Here is a 23,801-nt window from a genome sequence, read left to right as displayed (position 1 = left end):
ATTATTATATTAATTTCTCTAATATTTACATAATAATATATATATAGACATCTCATATATACTATATATATATATATATATATATATATATATATATATACACACACATATATATCCTCACTAGTTCTGATACATAGTATTTATTTGACTGATGCTATAAAACATCAACAATAGGCCTCTAAAGACTAATGTATTGTAATCTTGTTCTTGTGAGGGTTTCTCCAACTTATATATGATGTTAACTTGTGTTAGGTTTTGTTATTCTTTTGCAATGTGGGTTCTAAATGCATGTTTGACATTTGTTTTTCTAACGAATATTGTGAAAGTGATACATTTTTCTGCAATTTCCTTTAAAATATCTTACTAAGTATTTCATTTAGCAAAGAGGTACCATTATAGAAAAGGTTCACTCTTCTATACAAATTCATTGTTTTTACATGGTAAAAACTTCATTAAAAATATTAATTGTGAAAAAAATTCAAAGCTATCCAAAGACAATATTATAATAAAATGTAGCACTAGAACATAAAACAGCCTCCCATATGTTCAAAATAAACCATACACAATAATATACAATCAGTACCATTGCCATCACGGAATACTTGAGAAAAACAAACATCTCCAGCTTGGCGCATGTGATCCTGGATATAGAAAACAGCAAATAACAAGAATGTTCACTATTAAAAATATGGGTGCAATTCTCAAATTAATTTAAAAGATAAATTTGATATATCACCTTCAAATCTTGCCAAGAAGCTGATGAAGGAAGCCCATTAACAAGAACTGCAATTCACATTTACGATTCATTAAAAGATCAAGGTCCTCGACAAAAAAGAGCATTAAAATAATAGTATTCACACAAAAAGAACACTGATTTACATTAACAAGACTAGAATCACTGAGGGGATAACTGAAACTAAATAAAAAGAAAAAAGATAACTTGCCAAATGGGAAATAACACTAGCTGACGTTCAAGATAAACTTTGATGGGGAATCCTAAGAAAATCTAAGAATCACTACATTGAAGTTTGATAGGAGACCAACATGGCATATTTATACAGAGAAATTCTATTCCAAACGCTACAGAGCAAAGAAGAACAATGGCTGCAGAAAAGGTGTTAATGAAATTTATTCCAGTAGGTGACTCAGTGAAAGAACCATAAGAAGCCAAAGGAAGGGCTCTAAGGTTTCAAAAATTACTATTGCAAGGGTAACCAACTGGCACATCTACTTGCCAATTCTAGCATTGACATGGCATTGCTAACATGTATGGTATGATCAAATTCCAATGGCTAGGATGGAATTCCTTATTGATCCAAACTTGCCTCGCAATGAGAAGGCAAGAGATGGACAATTAAAAAAAAGATTACAAGTGGGGATTTTTTTTTCCCAAATAGTGAATACATAAATAGTATACAAAATATAGTATCAAAGGAAAAAATGGATTGGAGAATCAATAATTAATGGTTGATCTTAGCGGGGTAACAAAGCCAATTATAAAGTAACATTGTCTTGGCCCTTGATCTCTTCACATAGCACCTAATAGGTCATCCCAACCTACACGGTTCACTTTTGATTGCCCCTCAAACGATATTTCAAGGCATTGCCATTATATGTACTCTGTCATTATGAAAAAATCTCTATGAATTTGAGGATTGAAATGCAAAAGGAAGAATCTTGCACCATAAACATGGCATAAGGGGGTCTTTATGTGGAGGTGCAGTATCAAATAATAAGCCTCAACATTCTTTTTTAATTGACCGAGATCTGAAGTATGTTGGGAGAGAGCAATGTTATTAACATGAGGGAAATGCATTTGAACCTCAATTGAAGATGATATTCAAATGAATTTGGTAACCCTAATTTAAATCATGAAGCGTATAATTAGATGATAAAAAGGGTTGTACCCTAAAATGTATTTAACTAATAAAAAAGGAGACCTACAGGGAAGAGGTGGACTGAATACTAGGATGGAAGCTACAACACGACACCTATGCCTAGAAGTTCTACAACAACATTATGAGGATCCCACTCACTATATTGGGTCTATCGAATACCATGGTTTTTCCTACACTAGAGCATGGAGATATCTAATTCTTTGAGGAATTGGCAATCTTAGATTCACATGTGTGTTTTTATTTGTCTTCCAAGGAAGCAAGACAATCTAAAGAGCTACAAAGTAAAAAAAACCCTAAGGATTTGTTTTCACTACATAAGGATGGTGGTCTAGATGTCTTCAAGCCCAAAAACCATTGCATTTATCTGATCAAAGTATGAACAAGTGTAAGGTCGTTATTGCATACCTTACAATATTGACATTACAAATTGTCCTTGGTTTAGTATCTATCACCCTATTTCTAGCATGCATTTACTCAACCTTGACCTTTAACCTACTCCTAGTAAGAACTTTGTTTACGTGCAAGTTCACCTTATGTGTTTTCATGTCTTCCTTGTGCCTACAGAATGTTTTATTTCTATTTTGTAATAAATACAATGTTTAGTAATTGGACATTAGCACTTCCATCAACATTTTTGTACACCTTTACACCCAAACATTGACCTTTAACTTCCAAAATTTATGTACAGCAATTGTACAACCCACAGGATGGAATCTGAACAATCACTTTTTTCCAAGAATAGCTTTTGGTGACCTTTAAGGTTCTTTCTCACTCTCCACAATCTCATGTAAAATTAAATTCTCAAAGGCAATTTCAGCAATTTCTCTTGGCTATCAATAGCACTCTCTGTAAGCAGCACTCTACCATCTTGTTATTGGCATTTCACATCTTCTTGTGAGCTTTCTTTTGATCGTCAAGATGTTGGCACTTGGTATAAAGAGCCATGAATTCCATTTCTCTATTTTGTGGTGTGTTTCTTCAAGTTACTGGATTTTCATATCCCAAGCTTCATTTCTTATTGCTATAACATTTCATTGGAGGATCGCTCTTCACAGAAGTGTAGCTTCGACTAACCAATCATCACAACTCTCTTAAGCTAAGTGATGTTGCATTCTTATTTCTTTAATTGTTATTTCAAATTTAACAATTTTTCATGGCATGTCTTCAAGGTACTAGTAATGTCATTGTCAATGTTCTTATCATTATTCTTGCTCTCTCCATTCTCTCGAGGAAAGAATTGCAAGCATTCTTGTGTGCTAATATCTTATCAAACTTCTTGTTGTTGGCAACATGGAGTTTTTGTAATGTTCCCCATCTTTTGGGCCCTCAATGGAGTTCTTAGCAAATTAACAAAAGGAATCTACTGCTACGGTAATACCGGTGGCTTAGTAGTTGATATAAGAACAACTTTTGCATAACCACCAAGCTAGCAACATGAGATATTGCATAACCGATCCACACCAATCTAAATACTGCAACACTGTCCAAAAAGGCTGATAAACAAAGCAGCTGCAATTCAAAATTAATCATATACCCATGACTCAATCTACAATTGTGTACCATCCGATTAATACTACAGAAATCATACTGAACTAATCTCTCCACAAAATAATTTGTCAACACTGTCAGGAAAAGAAATATGTTGACATCAATTAAAAAACATATAATGCAATCTCCAGCAACAATATCAACAGCTAATGCTGTATTAGGACTGGGTTAATAAATGAAGAGATAAAATTTTTGGGAATGAGATGAGACACGTTTTCTACTCCTCTTCATCAATACAAATACATATAGAGATTGGATTCAGTCAGTCAGGGGAGCAATGTATGAGAAGAAAAAAGAAAGACCACGAGGAAGAAGTCTCAGAACAATATATAATCTTATATGCATATTGATATACAGGAAGATTAATATTTGTCCATGTATATTCACCATTAATATGGCATGGATATTTGGAATAATAAAAATAATTAAGTAATATAAGATCTCTATATATAGATTCCATTAAATAACTCCAGCAACATTCTCAAATATCATATTAAACTATCATTGAATCTAAGCATATTATAAATTACTTGCAATGCATAGAAGATATATTTTAATATTATCACTGTTTGGTCTTATTACCAGCACACACGATATATATAATTTAATATTTCGAACTATTACAATCTCCCATCGTGAAGATGATGGTAATTCTTAACCAAGGGAAATGGAAATGAGGTCACTTTCTAAGCACCTCACTCCATGCAGTGACTAAGGAGTCCCATGAAGCCGATGGGGGATGAAACAGACTGCCTTTGTACTCAGATATAAGTGGACTTTCGGGACAACCTGTGATGAAGAACCCTTGTAATCTCGTTCATGTGAATCTCAATCATGGAAGACAAGTTAAGGATGGAATACTATGCAGCCCACCTCATATGTATGGTAAGGTCCAAATGAGGCCAAGAGGGACAATTTATCCTCTTTTGAACCCGGGGAAGGAGGTTTTTGGAACAACTCGTTGAAACTCCCCTCATCTCGCTACACCTATGGTTGAGATCAAGTCCAAGTTAACTATAATAATATTTGATTCAATTTATATTCTACAAATGTGTTATATTTTGTTTTCTAATCTAATTATGGTAATAAGATTATAAAGCAGTACTAACCATTTTGCAGCATTTCAAATATTCTTTACATGGTAAACCCTAATCTTATGCAATTGTAGACTAGGGATAACCCTGGGCCAAATTAGAGCAGGGACATTACAATAACAATCCTTTTATTCTCAGCATTATCTAGTGTGTGTTAGGCTGAAATATTAACATCGCATAGGAATCAACTTCAATCATCACAAGAATTGGAAAATTCTCGAAGGACCCATTTTGTTATCAATATTTCCCAGTATCTGGTCTACAGTAAATGAGTATTTTGTAGCTATCTGTAAATATTCTAGAAAATAAAGTTGAAAAAATAAATATAATAGACTTGAGGGTTAACGGTTTGCACTCCATTTTGTATGTAAAATATCAGCATTCAAGGATGGACTGGTCCAATTTGGCGATAATCAATCGATGAAAGGTTTTGAGGTTGCTGGAAAAAGTTATTCCCAATCATATGTATGAATATGTTAAAAAAGACAACCATAAAGAAATGATAGAAATTATTACTAGAACAGACAACTGAGCTCTACTTGGGATTTAATTCTACATATTTGGCCATTAGCAGCTTAATTTGTAGTGCTTTGGGCCATTGATTCCCCATTTGGAGATGACAAACACATGCAACCATCATTCCACCTATTAAAAATAAAAAGACAACTGCGACTATTTTTATTTATCTGATGAGGCTCCCTCATAAACAAACTATATCTACAGTTCAAAATATAAAGACAACTAAATTCTATAATACATTACCCACATACCACGATAGTCAGACCGCTTATAAACTCCACCACGGCCACCAATACGGCCACCACGGCCACCACTAGCACCATAGTCACTGCAGTGATCTCCCGAAGAAGGCAATCCTCGACCTCCATGGGCCAGTTCAACCTGCATATGAAAGAATACATTCAACACATACATATATAGGTACAAAGTCTATAGAGGGAAAGAGGGCAAAGAGGACTCTTAGGTAGTTATGGGAAATTAAAATAAAAGTCTGTAAGTAATCGTCACTTCATTTGTATGTTTCTTCTCACCCTTAATTTATGCCCACCAAAAGAATATCCATCGCGACCTCGAATTGCATCTTCCGCATCTCGAGCATCCTCAAACTACAATAACAGAGATAGTATGCAGAAGTTATCTACATGTCAAAACTATTTTCTATAACACCCTACTTGAAGAAACCACCACAATAAGTGAATCACTGTCCACATGCGACACTCAGAGTAAGAGCTGAAAAAAAATGTAGAATATTCAAAAAGAGATGATTGGCATACCTCTATGAAACAATAACCAGGAGGCTGAGGCGGGATTCTAAGATCAATGTCAACAATGGATCCATACTGCTTAAAAAAGCCAAACAAAGCAAGAAAAATCAGGATGCTAATTAAAAATACACTAAAGCAGTTATAAGTTACAATGGACGAACTGTTGTTCTTTCGAGATAATATGCTAATCAAACACTAAATAAAATATTCAATAACAAGGCCCGTTAATGGGCTACCTAGGGCTTGTCATGTTGCTATCCCTAGAAGTGAGGTGGAATGGGAAAAGCCAAAGGACAATTGGTTGAAACCAATTTTGAATGGACGTCCCAAGGGAACCCATGGCCTTCAGGGGCAGGATGTATTGCCAGGGATGTGATGGTCAATATTTTGACAGTAGAAACTAAGAAACTTGTTAATGTTACACACAGTGAAATGGAGACTCAGGCAGTTTTTTGGCGGACGACTTGGCTTCATGACTCAATGTGAACCAACTAGATTTCGAGGGAGATTCACAAGTGATTGTGAATGATCTGATCAATGGTAAATCCCAAGATTGTAAGCCCAACAAATCATATCCATAATACGAAGGAAGTTGATTTTTTTCAAAACTTCGAAGTCACACGCATATTCAGAGAAGGGAATTCGTTGGCCGATGCACCCTCAAAATTGGCATTATTGAAGTCTAACTAGACTCAGATGATGCCTAAGGTGCCATGATAGAAGGTGAATATACATGATTGAATGTGTAATAGACAAAGGCAAGAATGTCTTGTCAATGTTGAAGCTGGCGGACAATGGAAACCATATGAATCGGGAGCATTTATGAAGGGAATGAATGAGGTGATTGTTTTTTATGCGAAGGACGTGCATTCAATGCTCACCCTGCCCAGGATGGGTATACAAACCAAGGCAACATGTATAGCAAAACCACAGTTGCAGGAGTGGTGGTGGGAGGGACACAAGAACACAAAGAAGTGATGGAAGCAAATTTCTGCTTGGAAGCCTCAAAACAGCAGGTGGCTTTTGGACGAAGGGTCTCAAATGAGAGACAGAAGATCATCTTCACAAAGGACAATCCATTCTTTGTGATAATGGTAAGAGAACTTCTGGGTATTGAATATCTCATCTCAGAGTTTTGATACAGTCCAAACATAGATATAGCATCCATGTTATGTTCATAGGGGTTGGAAGTGGGGGATGTGGAACAAAACCAGCGAGTGGTTTGCAGATGTGTGAGACCAGAGTAGAGAGGAGGCTTGGAGGCTTTTTTTGTGAGCTACAAAGCCGGGTAGAGGTTTAATCTTTGAGGTGTGTGACTGGGTACATGTCTTGGGCAATCCTGGACATTTAAAGCCTTTCATATCATGGAGAGTGGGTGAAAACCAAGAGGAGAGGAAGGCAAAAGGATGCAGAATGTGGTAAATCATATGGGATTACACTGTCGTCTCAGAGAAAGTGTTACATTCTGGCCTGGGGAAGAATAAATGTGACAATTCTCTCCTTAAGTTTCAATTGGCAGATTGTTGGAGGATAGATACAAAGGTCTTGGCAGAGGACCATATGGACGCTGGGCAGGGTGATTGTGTTTATGCTGGAGTGAGGCATGATCATGGACACATGAAGAAGAGGGTGTGGGGAAGGCAATGTTGTAGGGCAAGGATGTGGATGCAGAAGGGGATGTGGAAGGAGAGGTGCCATGAAGGGACGAAGTGGTCAGAGGCAAGCCACAAGAATGGCCACAGAGGCAGAGGCCACTAGGATGATTTGGGTGCATTCTACACCACTTTTTTGCAGAAAATTTGAATATCGTATTTTGAAATAGGGGCATACTGTGTATATTTGTAATTTTGTAAATGATTTGGAAGTTTTTTTCTCTATCGACAATCAAGATGTATATGCATGCTCTGTAAATTCCGGGTAAGGGTAGATCCTGTGAATTTTTTGTGTAGATGCAGAGACTGTTCAAAGCCTGATCAGGGGTGGTGTAGTTGCAGGTGTTCTTTTTGGTATCTTGGGCAGTTACGTGATCTCATGAAGATTTACTTTATGTACACTTTTATTTATCAATATAATAGAAAAAAATATTAACCAACCAAAAAGAAAAATATTCAATAACAAAAGTCCAATCCAAGCTATCAACAAGGAGCCAAAAATTCATTACAATCAGAGAACGGGAGTTTTCAAGATAGCATTGTAATCTGATTTTTGTACTGGAAAACATACCAATGATATGAAAGAAAACACTAAGTAAAACTTTTAAATAAGCACCAATGACGTCCCAAAATCTACTAAATTGTGTTGGCTTGCTGCCAAAGAGGTCCACTTCCACAAATCCTGAGCTCTTGTAAAAGCATATTGGTCACATAAATATAGCATATAAAAAGGCAGTTTGTATCTATTATCTTTGGAACTCTCAAATGTCTTCTACTGTTAAAATGGAAATATGTGGATTTTAATAATCTTAATTTCTCAAAGCTATATAATGAACTAAGAACTAAAAAGGTTTTCTACAGTCCTAATTTAGACATAACAGCTAGTTATTATATTATGTCCTTTCACTAAATCATATTATCCATCCTAATGAAAAGCTATAAATATTTCAAACATAGATTTTCACAATAATAGACTTTAATACACAAGTGCAACTAGATTTTCATCGCAAAAGCAGTTTGCAATTTAATTTACTATTCTAATACTTTTTAATTCTAATCCAATCAACAGTTGGCTATTTAAATTTCTACCAACATACTCATTATATTCCATTATTATATAAAGAGATTGAAATTGAAAGAAACAACATTTCTACAAAATATAAGACAACAACAAAACTAGATTTAAAGGAAATTCTTGTTGTAGTAACCACAGATGAAATTTATGAGAAGTAGAATCTCTTGTAACTATAATCAGACTGAATTCTACATCACTTATTGCTAAGTATATAAGATAAAGTATAAAACCATCCATTTGAGTCATATAAGAGACTGATATAAAGGTAACAGAATATCTCAGAGCAAAGAATTAAAAAATAACTATGTATGAATTCTAAAATTTACATGACTATGAGCCATACAAAGCAGTATGTATAATAATGAATCTACAGTTTCAATATGTTTGGCCCATGCATTCTGAGAGCCTCATAACAAAACTGAGTCAAACCTAATTCATTGCTTTAAGTATTATATAAGACAATTCATTTTTTATATACATGTCCAAACTATAAAGAAATTAGGATTAAAATTCGTATGTTGCTTTATGCATTCTATGCGGTGATTTCTTACCTATCTGCAAAACAACTGCAAAGGAATTAGGAATAATATTTTCCACTATTATCTGAAAGCCAATGAAAATAGAAGCAGAAAATAAACTCAAAAATTTTAACAGTAAACAAGAACATGCGATAATACTCCATTTTAATATAAATTTATATAGATAAGCACATGAATTTATTCAAAAGCAAAGAAGAGCAAGGGTAACCTTATGAAAAAGGTCTTCAACTTCCCATTCTCGAATATCACCAGGTAGGTTGCCAACATATATTTTCCGGTCACTCATTGTTATGAAGACAAATAATCTTCCTTGGTAATATCTTACCTGCAGTAAGAGGAAGGACATGTCAAGCATTTTGTAATAGATAATTCAAAGAATGGCAAAGCATGTAAGTATCAAAAATGTACTACAAATTCAAACTAGAACCCCTTATAACTGCATCCTATAGTTCTTTTACTAACAGACAGTGGGGCCAAATCTAAATTCTACGAGGCAAACCAAGGAAATATCTTTGGTGAAACCGATGCCCAGAAAGCTCCATCATTCCCTCTTTAGCTCCAAGAAACTTCTCAGATATGTTCGATTCAAAAGGACTTAACCATTATGACCTAGTCCAGCATCTTGTTCATGTAATTAAGTTCTCTCCCAAGCTTGTGTGAGAGCTCTTCTTTTAATACCCAGTTTTCCACCTTCTTTCTCTCTCCTCTCACTCTCTCTACCTCACAGATGCAAAGCTCCTCACTTTATCAAAGTGCCTTGCATCTACCATACAAAATGGGTCATGTTACTGGAAGCAACAGAATATAGTTAATAGCAAACTCATCATCTATTTTACATCACTCAACCATGTTTATTTCAAATAGTTTAAGAATATGCAGAGAGCACAATCAAAATGTTGTGCACATTTCTAAATGTCAAATTACATTAAACTCTCAGAAATTTGAATACTCGAAGACAAATAAACGTAACAATTTTTACAAATGGAACATCTAATCCATATTTCTAATGATTAGCACATACTAATCTTGATGAAATTTAGATATGAATACAATCTTGTCAACAAATTTAAATGAAGGATTTCCAAATAATTAGAATTACTTAAAATAGAAATATAAGAACATTAAATAGCAAAAAGACAGTTCTATCAAGGTACCATTCTTATTCATCACAAAGGAATTTACAAGACAAGGCAATTATTGATTTTGATAACACTTTATAGATTCCTCAAAGCAATACTCTTACGAAAAAGGTAAAATAGAAATTTCCCTAGTATCTACTATCTAACAAGACTTTGCCTCTTCTTCATACATCTTCTTGATTCCAGATTCAGTCCATGGAAATTTCTGTTTATCAGAATTTAAATAAGTTGCCTTGGTGTACATCTATTAGTCTTCTTTATCATATACTGCCATATAAACTAAACATAATTGTCCATGCAAGAGAAAGAACCTCAAATTCAAATATTTCTGTTGCGTGAGTTGGAAGGCAATGATTTTTGTTGCCCATTCATTTTGTAGAGGGGTTGGTTTTTTGATCCTGAAGGTATGTTCTTGGACTGCCTCTTTTGCTTTGTTGATGCAGTTTCCAGCCTTAGGGCCTTTTGAATCACATCTTGAAGAGATATAGGGGCAAAAACATCACTAAACCATGAATCAACTCTAACAGTCCTTCAATAGATAGGTATGTTACCCTTTTCTCCTTAATCCTAGGTACCATGACTGAGAGTTTTCGAAATTCAGATAAGTAGCCTTCTACAAGATCCTTATTGTTATAATTGTGCTAGTTTTTCAAAATCTTTCAAAGTGCTACTGACCAAATTGGGCCATAAGCTTTTGTGTAAATTCATTGTAGTTTATTTTGATTTGGTGCCCTTAAGTAATCAAATCACACTGCCACCAGTCTTGTGCAATCCCTTTCAAATGAAAGATGGCAAATTTGGTGGCATCTTCTTTGGACATGGGACTAAAAAATATGTGCCCAATTTTCAGATCCGTTAATGGGTGATGACTTTTCCTAACCCATCAAAGTTGAAAAGAATCATTTGACTCACCTTTTGATGAAAATATTTATTGGGTTGGCTCCTTTCTCTTCTCGGGTTACTTCTTGTTCCAGCCTCAAACTACATATTCCTCCTAATTGTTGGTTTTCCGAGATCACTGCAAATGTACTAAGCACTGCCATGAACTTGGTATGTGTTTTCCAAATGCAACAATCACTTACATTTATATTGAATATAAGCCATGAATAGACATGTCCCTTCGTGGGACATGTCTATTTGTTGATCAGATAATTAATATAATAATATATTTAATCATATATATATAAATTTCTCTCATAATTTTATATATATATATATATATATATATATATTTATCTAACAGAAGCTATCAAACATCAATAGTCCCTCATGGCTAGGGAGGATAAACACATATATTACCTCAAAGTAACATCAAGTTAGCAAGATTAAGGATATCTTTGATCAGAAGATATCCATCATTTTGATATCAAGAGTATTGGTCTTCCAGAATATCAACATATGATATTCACCAAATACTCAATAAGGTTTGATATCACATTTGATACCATGAGTATTGGTCTCCCAGATTATCAATGATATTCACCAAGTACTCAAAATAAGGTTTGATATAACATCTGATATCAAGAGTATTGGCCTCCTAGAATATCAATGATATTCACCAAATATTCAAAATAAAGTTTGATATCACATCTGATATCAAGAGTACTGACCTCCCAGAATATTCACCAAATACTCTTTGAGCAATGGACTTCTAGAATGTTGAGAAGCAAGACATTCACCATATACTCAATTTGTTTGATCACATAATACAAGTTATTGTAAGAGCGTCACCTTACAGTAACTTCTGCAAATACAAGTCACATCATTTGGAAGTCATCACTTCCTCATGATGTACACAGGGAGTAGGCCCATTAAAATCACATAGTCACAAGGTAAATTCATGAATCACAGTCCTCTTGTCTACTACAATTTATTGATCACTAAAGAATCCATCTCAACATGGTTTACTCCCTCTAAATCAATATGATCAAAGATCACCGAAGGTTCACTGAATCATATTTTCTATCTACTCTCTCTCGTTCAAGGTTGCCTGAAATGTTAGCCTCCCTCTGAATCTCAATCTCCCTCTTTTTCCTGCAAGAGCATTCTCACAGGAAAAGATCAAGGTATATAGCTCATATAGAAATAAAAAAGAGACTACTATGATACCCAAGGATAATAATTCTACATAATAAGATCATTTCAATCTAATATAGATCTAACTTAGATCTATATTTTCAATATTTTGTATTCTTATTAATGTCACATATAATAATCTATAGTGACCAATTTCACTTATATTCTTTACAAATTATTTAGAAAATATGTTTAATCATATAATTTATCACAACTTAAATATTTCATTTATAATATTCCCATATAATGTCAAACATAAAGGGACTTAATGAAATAAATAAGCACTAATAATAAAACATAACTTCAAATATTACTCATTAAACATATCTTTAAAAAAACTAATAAAACTTACCTTTATTCCCGAAGCCTCTACCTTCTTGTATAAGTCTTTGTTCACATTAACATACATTCAGGTTGTTACATCCCAATTTTTTACCTAATTTAAAATATAGCCGTTGAGGTTCACATGAAATCAGTTGATAGTTAATTTGGTTATAATCCTGTGAAATGGTAAGATAGTTAGTTGTTATAATTTCAAGATGAAGATAACAAGCTAGTTAATCATTTGTCACGAATTCATGGAATTGAGAAGATGGTTAACCGTTATTATTAATTATGATTAAATAATTTATTATGATTTAACTGCGGAGAACTTCCTTGCAGGAAACACATCGAAGGGGTGGAAGCATTGTCAGAAAGGAATTAGGCGCAAGAGCATCGCCATGACTGGCCAAATGGGTTAAGGACCTAGCAACTTGAAACAAGATACATCTGTAGGACCACATGAGCTATTAGGATAACAATATAATAAAAACTTAAAATAATCTAAATTAAAAAGATATAATTCATACCTTTGAAGATTTATTATTGAATTTTCTTATTTAATCATTATTATAAGCCCTTAAATACGAACACATATATGTAAAAATAAAGTGACACCAATAAATTATAATTTTATAATCTAATGATGTCATTTCATCAATATATACACGTGAACGTATATAAGAGTATAATAATAATAAACTAAAATTAAAAGTCTTCAACTCCTTATTCCTTTTTCCTCTTTATTTCTCTCTTTTATAATTTGAATTTGTGATGCATTCGAAGGGCCTTCTTGATAACCGTACATAGCTAAGAAGTCAAGGCCAGCCATTTAAAAGAGTAACATGAATTGTGTTAGACACAACTCTTTTTCTTTCTACATTGCCTCTAGCTTTACATCCATCTGATATTCCGTCTTAGTCAACCAAGTGATATTCTCAGAGTAATATCGATTCTGAACTTACAATCCGATTTGTTCCTTCTTCTCTTTTTATCCATCGACAGGTACAGAGCAAAGGATACCATGGGTGACCATTAATTCCGACCGCGGGAGGAAGAAAATATCTTGCTACAAGTCACGTGATTCTTGCTAAGTCCAATCCGATGCTTGCATGATCTTTCTTTATTTTCTTTTCTCATTGTTATACCAAAAGCCTATGCTCTGTTTTGTACATTTACCTTTAATGATGTTAACGCTGTTGTTGGATTGAAATACTAGTATGAATGGAATGTGTGCTATAAGAAAAACATAGCTTCCATCCTTAGTCGGAACTTCTTAGGGACTGATATCGTGTCTCTTGTTTTACTACCAAATAACCATGAGATTGACTCAGTTATGGATATGTAAGATGGAAGGTAGATTATCAGCCCATTTAAAATCCTTGGCCAAGGTAGATTAAAGGCATTCTTGCCTAAAATGGATCACTAAGAGGTCAGTGGTGCCAACTAACAGAATGATGGGTAGGTGGAGGGGATCCTCAACCTTGACTGTTACTGAGCAGGACACTCTAACACCAGGATGCTCGGGTGGTAGGACCAAAATGGTATATGTGCCTTATCCCAAGAGGGAGGGCTATTCTCAGTAGAGAATGAGAAGATTAAAATGGGTCCAAATGACGAGGCTTGCGCAATCCAAAACAGCTCCTATAATCTTGATGAGATGTTATCTAAAACCCTGATGATGGCTAAATATTTTTTTTCAGTTGAATGTTCCCAGCATTTACTTTACGCAATTATATTCCTGTTCTTATGAAATGGTAGTAATATTTTGTTATCTATTTTAAACTTGAATTGAAGTAAAACAAAATTGTGAACCATGATCCCTTCTGATGTTGATTAAACGACAAGATCATTTTGTGCTCCAGTATGGAGTAAACACACTTGCATAATTGAAAACTATCAATGCTTGTTTACAGATGAAAACTTTGACGAGATGGGCATGAAAGCCTAAGTCATAAAAATGGAAAAGATAAAATTCTAGATATTTACAAATGAATAATGAGCTACCCGATAAGAATCTTATGAATTGTTCAGATGCTTATGATCTTGATTAGATGTATGATGATCTTGTATAGTATATCATGTTTTTTACCCTTTGACACACTGCTATACATGTATAATACACATGCGATGTTGACTTTACATACTAAACTGTTGTATATTGTTTTGGAGATGAAGTGTATATTCGATCATGAGATGATTATTCTAATGAAATGTTATTGTGATAAGATGGGAAAAGAGGCCGAGGTTACATAAATGGAAAAAAAATGGATCTAATAACTTTTTTCAGGTGATCCGTAAGTTTACCAGGACGATCTACCCATTAATAGTGCCTTATGCCAAATGGTATGTATAAGTGATTTAAATTAAGATCAAGAACTTGCTAGTTGAGAGATTCCAATTTTGAATACTTATCTTACACTCAGTTATTGAACCTTGAAAATTCTCTTAAATGAAGATATCAATATGGAATCGAACTAATGATATGGTCAGTGTCTACATGAGTATGATAGGAATATGAAATAGAATCAACTCAATTGATGCTAAGATGATCACAAGTACGGTAAAATGAACTCAGGTGAGTACATGTTTAATTTTATGTTACCATGCAAGTATCTTGCTGGAAACTTTGAAGTAAAAATGGATCTTGAGTTTTGATTATGATTTTGATGATATCATGATGCTATATATACATCTTGTATTTGGAATATTCTTTTAGTGACTAATTTGCAGTAATCATCGCGGGCGATGAAACACAAAGGAGAATGGTACGTTACATTCCAATTTTAAAATACTCCTTATAATGTTTGTTACAAGTTCATCAAGGATGATGAACCACAAGGGGAATGGTATGTTACATAACAATATTTGACCTAATTTAAAATATAGCTGTCGAGGTTCACATGAAGTCAGTTGACAGTTAATTTGGTTATAATCCTGTGAAATAGTAAGATAGTTAGTCGTTATAATTTCAAGATGAAGATAACAAGGTAGTTGATCATTTGTCACGAATTCATGGAATTGAGACGATGGTTAACCGTTATGATTAATTATAATTAAATAATTTATTATGATTTAACTATGGAGAACTTCCTTGCAAGAAACATGTCGAAGGGGTGTAAGCATTGTTAAAAAGGAATTAGGTGCAGGAGCATCACCATCACTGGGCAAATGGGTTGAGGACCTAGCGACTTGAAACAGGATACATCTGTGGGACCGCATGAGCTATTAGGAAAACAATATAATAAAAACTTAAAATAATCTAAATTAAAAAATATATAATTCATACCTTTGAAGATTTATTATTGAATTTTCCTATTTAATCATTATTATAAACCCTTAAATACGAACACATATATGTAAAAATAAAGTGACACCAATAAATTATAATTTTATAATCTAGTGATGTCATTTCATCAATATATACACATGAACGTATATAAGAGCGTATAATAATAATAAACTAAAATTAAAAGTCTTCAACTCCTTATTCCTTTTTCCTCTTTATTTCTCTCTTTTATAATTTGAATTTGTGATGCATTCGAAGGGCCTTCTTGATAATCGTAGGTAGTTGAGAAGTCAAGGCCGGCCATTTAAAAGAGTAACATGAATCGTGTTAGACACAACTCTTTTTCTTTCTACATTGCCTCTAGCTTTACATCCATCTGATATTATGTCTTAGTCAGCCGAGTGATATTCTCAGATCAATATCGGTTCAAAACTTACAATCCGATTTGTTCCTTCTTCCCTTTTTATCCATCAATGGGTACAGAGCAAAGGATACCGTGGGTGACCATTAATTCCGACCGCGGGAGGAAGAAAGCTACAGGTCACATGATTCTTGCTAAGTCCAATCCGATGCTTGCCTGATCTTTCTTTATTTTCTTTTCTCATTGTTATACCAAAAGTTTGTGCTCTGTTTTGTACGTCTACCTTTAATGATGTTAATGTTGCTATTGGATTTAAATACCGGTTTGAATGGAATGTGTGCTATAAAAAAAATATAGCTTCCATCCTTAGTCGGAACTTCTTGGGGACTGATATCGTGTCTCTTGTTTTACTACCAAATAACCATGAGATTGTCTCAGTTATGGATATGTAAGATGGAAACTATAATGAAATCCATGAATCAATAATCATGCCTGTGTTATCACCCATGTTCCTCGGGGACGCGTACCCGGCCTAAAACCCCCTGTTTCGGGGACAGGGACATCTCGGGGACGAGGGGACGGGTATGGGACGTCCCCCAACCGTCCCCAAATTCCCTTTTTTTGCAGGGGACATCCCCGAAACTTGGGGACGTGGGGGGGGACAAAAGGGGGACGGCCAGCCATCCCTGGTACGAAAAGGGGATGTCTAGCCGTCCCCCAACCGTACCGGGTATGGCCGACCGTCCCCCTTTTTTGCAAGCTCAAAACATTAAAAAAAAAACATAAAAAAAATATTTGTTGTTGTCTTTTTTGGTCGGCTAGTGAGCCCCACTCCTCCAAAAATCCTAAAATGTATATAACTCAACAAATTTAAATTGTTTTAACCATTTTTTGATTTTCATTTTATGTTGCAGCCGGCTGAAGTTTTCATTTTGCAAGTAGAGGAGGTAATAGTTTGCTTCCAAGAGCTTGACCAAGGGTTTGATCTTCTATTTTGTCCACCAAGTAAGTATAAAACTTTTTGTGCTTTCATCTATCATTTTTTTAATAAATTTGTAGCTTGCAAAGTCTGATTTTTATTTTTTTTTCATTGTTTCAGCTCATATATCTATTCAATTGCATATTTAAACACAATGAGTAGTAGTGGGAGTACAAGTAGTAGTAGTGAAGAAGAAAATGTAGAGGTTGATGTTGTTAGTAGTGACACTAGGCAAAAACCCAATCCTAAAGCTGATTTGTTTAAATGCCCTTCCGACATTATGAAGAATTTTGCAAAGGGTCCTTTCAATAGGAAAAAACCTCTTCTCCAATATGTCACACCTAGGCCAAAAGATAAAAAGAATTCGAGAGGGACAAGGGTGTGGGATTGTCATGTTTGTCTTGATGATTTTAGGGGCAGCTATACAAGAGTGAAGTCACATTTTTTAGGTGTTACATGTCAAGGAGTCAAAGCTTGTCCTAATCTAACCAATGAACAAAAATTAGAATGTCAAAGATTGCACTTAGAGGCTGAAATGGAGGGGCAAAATTTGACAATGACATCACCATCCATTCCCTCACAATCATCTAGGCATATTTCATCCGCCATTGGTACTAGTGGCAGCCCTAGTGGGTCTAGAGAGAAGAGAAAGATAAGTAGTAGTGAGAAGGGCTCGGTGGAAAGTATGTTTAATGCACAGGCAAAGGAGAAGTGTGAGGCATCCATTGGTAGATTCTTTGTTGCTAATGGTATCCCATATAATGCAGCCCGTTCCACTTATTATAAACAAATGGTGAAAGATATTATGAGCATGAATTCCTCATTTGTGCCCCCCGGTGAGCATAAGCTACGAACCACTATCCTAGATGAAGAGTACTCAAAGGTTGCTTTATTATTTGAGGATATGAGACGCACTTGGGTTAGGACAAGCTGCTCTATTGTGATGGATGGGTGGACCGATGTTAGACATCGGCCACTCATCAATATCATTGTCACATCCCCTGCTGGCTCTTATTTTTTGAGAGCCATAGATTGCTCAGGAAAGAAGAAGGATGCAGATTTTCAGTTCACCATTTTGCGAGATGCCATAGAGGAGATTGGGCCCTCTAATGTTGTACAGGTTATCACAGATTTTGCACCTGTGTGCAAATCAGCAGGTTTGATGATAGAGGGTGCTTATAGGCACATATTTTGGACCCCTTGTTGTGTTCATTCCTTGAACAATGCATTGAAGGACATAGGGAAGATTGAATGGGTGAAGCAAGCGGTGCTAGAAGCTAGAGAAGTGCAAATGTTTATTTGCAACCACCACACTTCACTTGCTCTATTCAGGTCCTTCTCTAAGGAGTTCCTCAAACCAGCCGAGACAAGGTATGTCAATTATAATTATGGTTTACTTTTAGTTTGTTTTAACTTTAAGTTATTTAAAAAAATTATTTATAAGTTTACTTACATGTGATGCTTTTTGTTTTAAATTTTAATCATTAATGTTTAAGTTTAAATTTTTAATTTTTAATTGTTGCTATAGGTATTGCACATATTTCATCTTGATGGAGAGGATGATTGAGGTGTATGAAGCCCTTCAATTGATGGTGGTGAATCTAGAGTGGGGACGATGGTCTCATTCTAAGTCCACTGAAGGAAAAGCGGTGAGGCAAAGGATCCTTGATGAGAGTTGGTGGTCCACAATGAAGTAAGTTGTTGGTTTTTAAATTTACTATTAGTCTTTTGCTTGCTGATTTTCCTACTAATAATCTTAAAATTCTTAAAATTCTAATTCTGAATTTTTTTTTTGTTGGCATTTTGATCTTGCAGATACATTTGCTCTGTCATAGCACCCATTGTTGATGTCATTAGATATGCTAATACTGATGCTCCTAGTTTAGGAGAGATCTATGAGACTATTGACAGCATGTTGGGTAAGATGAAGAGAACTGTTGCGGCAAAAGATCCTACATTGGGCTTTTATGAGAAGCATATTAGGCCTATTGTGACGCGGAGGTGGAACATAATGAATACCCTGCTTCATATGGCAGCATTTGCTCTAAATCCCAAATGGTATGCACAGTTGGGTGGAAGGGGCCTCCCATGTGATGATCCTGAGGTTTTGGATGGCTTCACAAAAGCAATTGATAAGATGTATTCAGCTCAAGATGCCTCTACTCTTCGTGCACAGTTCCTTGACTTCACCAACCGTCGTGGCCCAAACTTGGGTAAGCCACAAGCAAGGTTGGATAGAGTTGTTTTGGCACAGAGGGATCCTATTGGATGGTGGACTTGGCATGGGAGAGATACACCTGAGTTAAAGATACTTGCCGGTCGCCTCCTTTCACAGGTTGCTAGTTCTTCAGCTGCAGAGAGGAACTGGTCCACATATTCATATATCCACTCTATCAAGAGGAATAGACTTACCTCTAAAAGAGCGGAGAAGCTACTAACAGTGCATCATGCTCTTCGACTTGCCAATCGCCAGACTCCAGAGTATAGGCAGACACCAGCTTTGCGATGGGATGTTGAGCCTGAGGATGTGGCCCAGATAGATGAGGATGACATAGCACCAGGACTGGTTGGGGTTCCATTAGATGAGACTACGCTTCCTGTGGAGGATGACAGTGAGGAGGATTCTGATTTTGATGCCATGGATTAGTAGAGGCAGAATAAGAGCAGCAGTCTACTTCATTTTCTATGTTTTTCTTTTTATGTTGAACATGAACATGATTATGATACATTGATTATATGATACTTATTACTTTATGGCAGCCTATAGCTTTGGGCATATTTTGATTTTGATTTTCAGATTTATGATTTATCATGCTTATCATTATGAGTCTTATGATATTGACAATGGTTAATAACTTAATGTTCATTGTTCAGTGTTCTCTGATATTGTATTGATATGCATTTTGAGAATTGGATACTAAAATAATAAATAGTAAAATACTAAAATCGGATATTATTTCATAGATGGCATTCAAATGTTGTATGTTATGGTTCTATAATGTTTAAATGACATGCTTTGTGCTTAGTTTCATATGAATGACACGTATATTTACAAATTTCAATGTATATACTATATTTTTAAAAATTTCTATATATATAGCCGTCCCCGTCCCCCCCCCGTCCCCAAAATCGCCAAAAAAATTTGACGTCCCGGAAACCCGTCCCGCCGTCCCCGTACCGAAAACTTGGGGGAACATAGGTTATCACCATTAACTACATTACTTGTTTCACTGCATGCATTCTGTAGAAGTATCTTTTGTTCCCCATGATGGTTGCACATAAGCTTAAGTATTGAATAGCAAGTTACACATCAGAATATTGATTCCATAATAGAATATAGATTTTATATCAGAACTTTGTTTAAAAGGAAGTAATATCAGTGCAAGCTTATGCAAAAGTATTTTCCATATGCCTCTGGGATAAGGGATAGTACTGTCAAGAAGAACCAGTAAATAGTTTACAAAGCAATTTTAATCTTTGCTAAGCCTTAGACCCAGGTCGGGCACACTGCATTGGCTGTGAATATAAAATGTTTTTGTACTCTTATGAAAGACAAGTATTATGAATCTTTTGTTGAAGCCAAGAAAAACATAATATAGATCCATAATCATTATACCAATGGATATTAGAATTAAACAATCAAATTCTAGAATCTTTAGAGAACATAATCATGCAATCACAGATTGTGAAATGCTGGATGCATGTAATCTTCTTGTATAATTGATAGAACCGGTTGTTCTGAGAATTCTAAACACCTGGGACTCACCCGGCCATGTAGCCAAGGAAATGAGTGATGAGGTGAGAGAAAGGAATCTGCAATAACATGAAACAATAATCAGTTATGACATATCAATGTTTATCATTTTAATATGAATTATTTAATAGCTCATCCATGATTCCATTTAATGTAATCTCCTGCTGTCAAGTCGAGGGGTATGGTTAGATACCAAGTTGCATAGTTGATGACGAGATGGTCCCTATCTATTCTTGGTAGGGAGGGCCTTTCTTGTTAGAGATTGTGTGGGGATAAAGTTGAGGTCCGAGGTTGGGTGGTTAAGCCCCTAACAATGTTTCATCTCTCCCCAAGTTGTCGGATGTACAACAAACAAAGATAAGCCATACATTCAATTGTTTGTCGAAAATAGGTATTATCACTTTTATGATGTACATGCAAGAAGGTAAAATTAATTGAGTTATTTCATCATTACAAATATTTTATACTTAGATGCGAGAGATAGATTTATGGATTGTTTTTCATTTATATGAACATCAAATATGAGCATATTTTCTAATCTTGAGAAACTAATTGCAATTAGGAAATCGGAAGGAAATGAATGATACATGTATCTGGAGCCCTAATTGAATCAGTGGTATCGGAAGCCCTAATTGAATCAGTGGTATCGGAAGCCCTAAGTGATACAATGGTATCAAAAGCCCTAAATAATCCAATGGTAATTGATGCCCTAATTAATACCATGGTATGTGATACCCTAATTTTTATATAGTGGTATTTAATGATAATCGTCATTGGATTTTGATTTAGTAGTATTGGATGGAAGTCGTTATATGATATTGTTATAGAGGTTATTGTGGACTAATTTGGGTGATTGCAGAAGCATCCCTACAATGTTTCTTGGTTCAACTTTCACAGTATGTGGATTTTAGTTTCTATGGTAAATTCATTAATGGTATTTTAAGTTCTTAGTTAAGAAATTTTGTCTAACTGATTTTAATGGTAAATCTAATTCACATGAACATGATTGTTATAACTGTCTTCCTATGAAATTAAAGATTCCTTTGAGTATATTAGTTGTTAATTTAGACCCGGGAAAAGTGTATGTTACACACATGAGATGTGATGAATGGTGGTCTTTAACCTTTTATTTATTTTGTGTCATCAATCTATGAATTTACTTGTCCCGTCTTCCATAAGTATCTTTTTTTTTAAAGTTATGTATCACTTCTACCACGATACGGTATCCTTACTAATTAGGTGGACTTCTTATGCCATGTCTAATTATCTTCGACTCTTAATAGGTTAAAGCTTATTCGCGACTTTGTATTTTCTTAGTTTGCTTTATCATTTTTTTTGTCTTTATTCCTATGATGATATTTACTCATCACCTTTTGTCAGAGGTACTCGTATTTGATTTATTTTCTTGTTCAATTCTTATCTCTTCCGTTATGGTTAGAGCACTACGTCACTGTTGGCTTCTCCTTTGTTGACTTACTTTACTCTTCTCCACTTAGTCTTTACAATTAAGGTTGCGTTCGGTCCTTACCCAAATGGGCCCATGATTTTCTTTCCCTTTCGTTGATGTACTAAACATGGGCAAATTTATTCGTTGTACTCACCCCACATAGTTCCTATGGAGTATATACCGCCAATGATATTATAAACAACAAAAAATCCTGGAATTTCTATCCACCAAATTTAGAGACCCTGAGTTTACATGGAACTTTAGTCTTTGATTTGAGAATGTTCTTTCTGAAAAAAACATTTCTAATAGGAGGCTAGACAACTCCTCTTCACTTAGAAACAATGAATATGCACTTAAGCGTTTGAAGCAATATTTGTGATAGATATATTATACCTTCGCCCAGTTGGAGCTCTATATTCAATCCACGAAGATGTTATTTTTCCATGTAAAGAATAATGTAATGTCCTAATTACACGTGTCTCTCCTTTTAATATAGTGTCTCACTAATATTTGTCTTTAATACTCCTGATGATTGCAGATTGTACTCATTGTTCAGCAAAACCGACACATCTTGGTTAGCGCAATTCATGCCACATGCATTTACGTAGGTGTGTAGCTCACATTTATTAATTCTTTCTTAGTGGTGGTTGTAATATGGTTTGGTCGGAATCCTCTTTTCATTTCATATGAACAATTGAAAAACTTCCAGTGGTTTCTAACCCAGTGATGTGCAGAGTCGATGACAACTCCAGCTCTGTCAGAAAATTGTTATCTTGAATTCTTGTGAAACTGCTACAAACAATAATGTTTGAAGACTGGTATTGATGTGTTCACCGGTATAGCTAAAACTACAGGGCAATGCCTCTATATAGCTTCCTCAATTGGATCCATATCCTCTGTATAGTTATATCATCTATTGAATATCTATATTAATTTTTTATTGGAATTTTTCCATCAACTTACATTTGCAGCCTGCTCTGATACCATGTTGGTTTTCTGAGATCATTGCAAATATACTAAGAACTACCATGAATTTGGTATGTGCTTTCCAAATGCAACAATCACTTACATTTATATTGAGTATAAGCCATGAATAGACATGTCCCTAAATGGGACATGTCTATTCGTTAATCAGACAATTAATATAATAAAATATTTAATCATATATATATATAAATTTCTCTCATATTGATATCTCAATTATATCTCATACAATTATATATATATATATATATATATATATATATATATATATATATATATATATATATATGTTTATCCGATAGAAGCTATCAAACATCAACACTAATTTTAGGATCATGTCTTGAATATGCTTCTACAAACTC

The 23,801-nt window shown here is 34.7% G+C and overlaps 2 protein-coding genes across 5 annotated transcripts in view; one reads left to right on the top strand and one right to left on the bottom strand.

Annotated features, from left to right (window-relative positions):
• The window catches only part of LOC149530530 (serine/arginine-rich splicing factor SR34A-like), a 144,797-nt gene that overhangs the window by 59,447 nt on the left and 61,549 nt on the right, over positions 1-23,801 (bottom strand). For 2 of the 4 annotated variants that reach the window (XM_089811931.1, XM_089811932.1), the window contains 6 exons: positions 9,298-9,414; positions 5,833-5,898; positions 5,590-5,664; positions 5,311-5,440; positions 737-783; positions 584-641 (listed from right to left, as the gene is read on the bottom strand). In XM_089811931.1, coding sequence (XP_089668057.1) covers positions 584-641; positions 737-783; positions 5,311-5,440; positions 5,590-5,664; positions 5,833-5,898; positions 9,298-9,375 — 454 coding nt within the window. In that variant the 5' untranslated portion in view covers positions 9,376-9,414. Of the gene's footprint in view, positions 1-583; positions 642-736; positions 784-5,310; positions 5,441-5,589; positions 5,665-5,832; positions 5,899-9,297; positions 9,415-9,588; positions 9,878-23,801 lie in introns of all 4 variants that reach the window. The other 2 variants (XM_089811933.1, XM_089811934.1) reach the window with 2 other exon arrangements.
• LOC149530531 (uncharacterized) lies at positions 17,757-20,061 on the top strand. Its single transcript, XM_089809637.1, has 3 exons — positions 17,757-18,625; positions 18,783-18,947; positions 19,070-20,061. Exons 1-3 carry the CDS (start codon positions 17,790-17,792, stop codon positions 19,899-19,901), a joined length of 1,833 nt encoding a protein of 610 aa, XP_089665763.1. The 5' UTR covers positions 17,757-17,789; the 3' UTR covers positions 19,902-20,061.

This window comes from Cupressus sempervirens, chromosome 11 (genome assembly GCF_028749045.1).
Source record: "Cupressus sempervirens isolate cs-2001-9-10 chromosome 11, ASM2874904v1, whole genome shotgun sequence".
Classification (NCBI taxonomy): domain Eukaryota; kingdom Viridiplantae; phylum Streptophyta; class Pinopsida; order Cupressales; family Cupressaceae; genus Cupressus; species Cupressus sempervirens.
Note: the sequence above shows the minus strand (reverse complement) of the source record. Positions and strands in the feature narration are given on the sequence as shown.

Coding starts and splice junctions, on each gene's coding strand:
- LOC149530531 (XM_089809637.1), top strand. CDS start 17,790: ATGGAGGGGCAAAATTTGACAATGACATCACCATCCATTCCCTCACAA. Junction 18,626..18,782: donor CTCAAACCAGCCGAGACAAG/GTATGTCAATTA, acceptor TTGTTGCTATAG/GTATTGCACATATTTCATCT. Junction 18,948..19,069: donor AGTTGGTGGTCCACAATGAA/GTAAGTTGTTGG, acceptor TTGATCTTGCAG/ATACATTTGCTCTGTCATAG.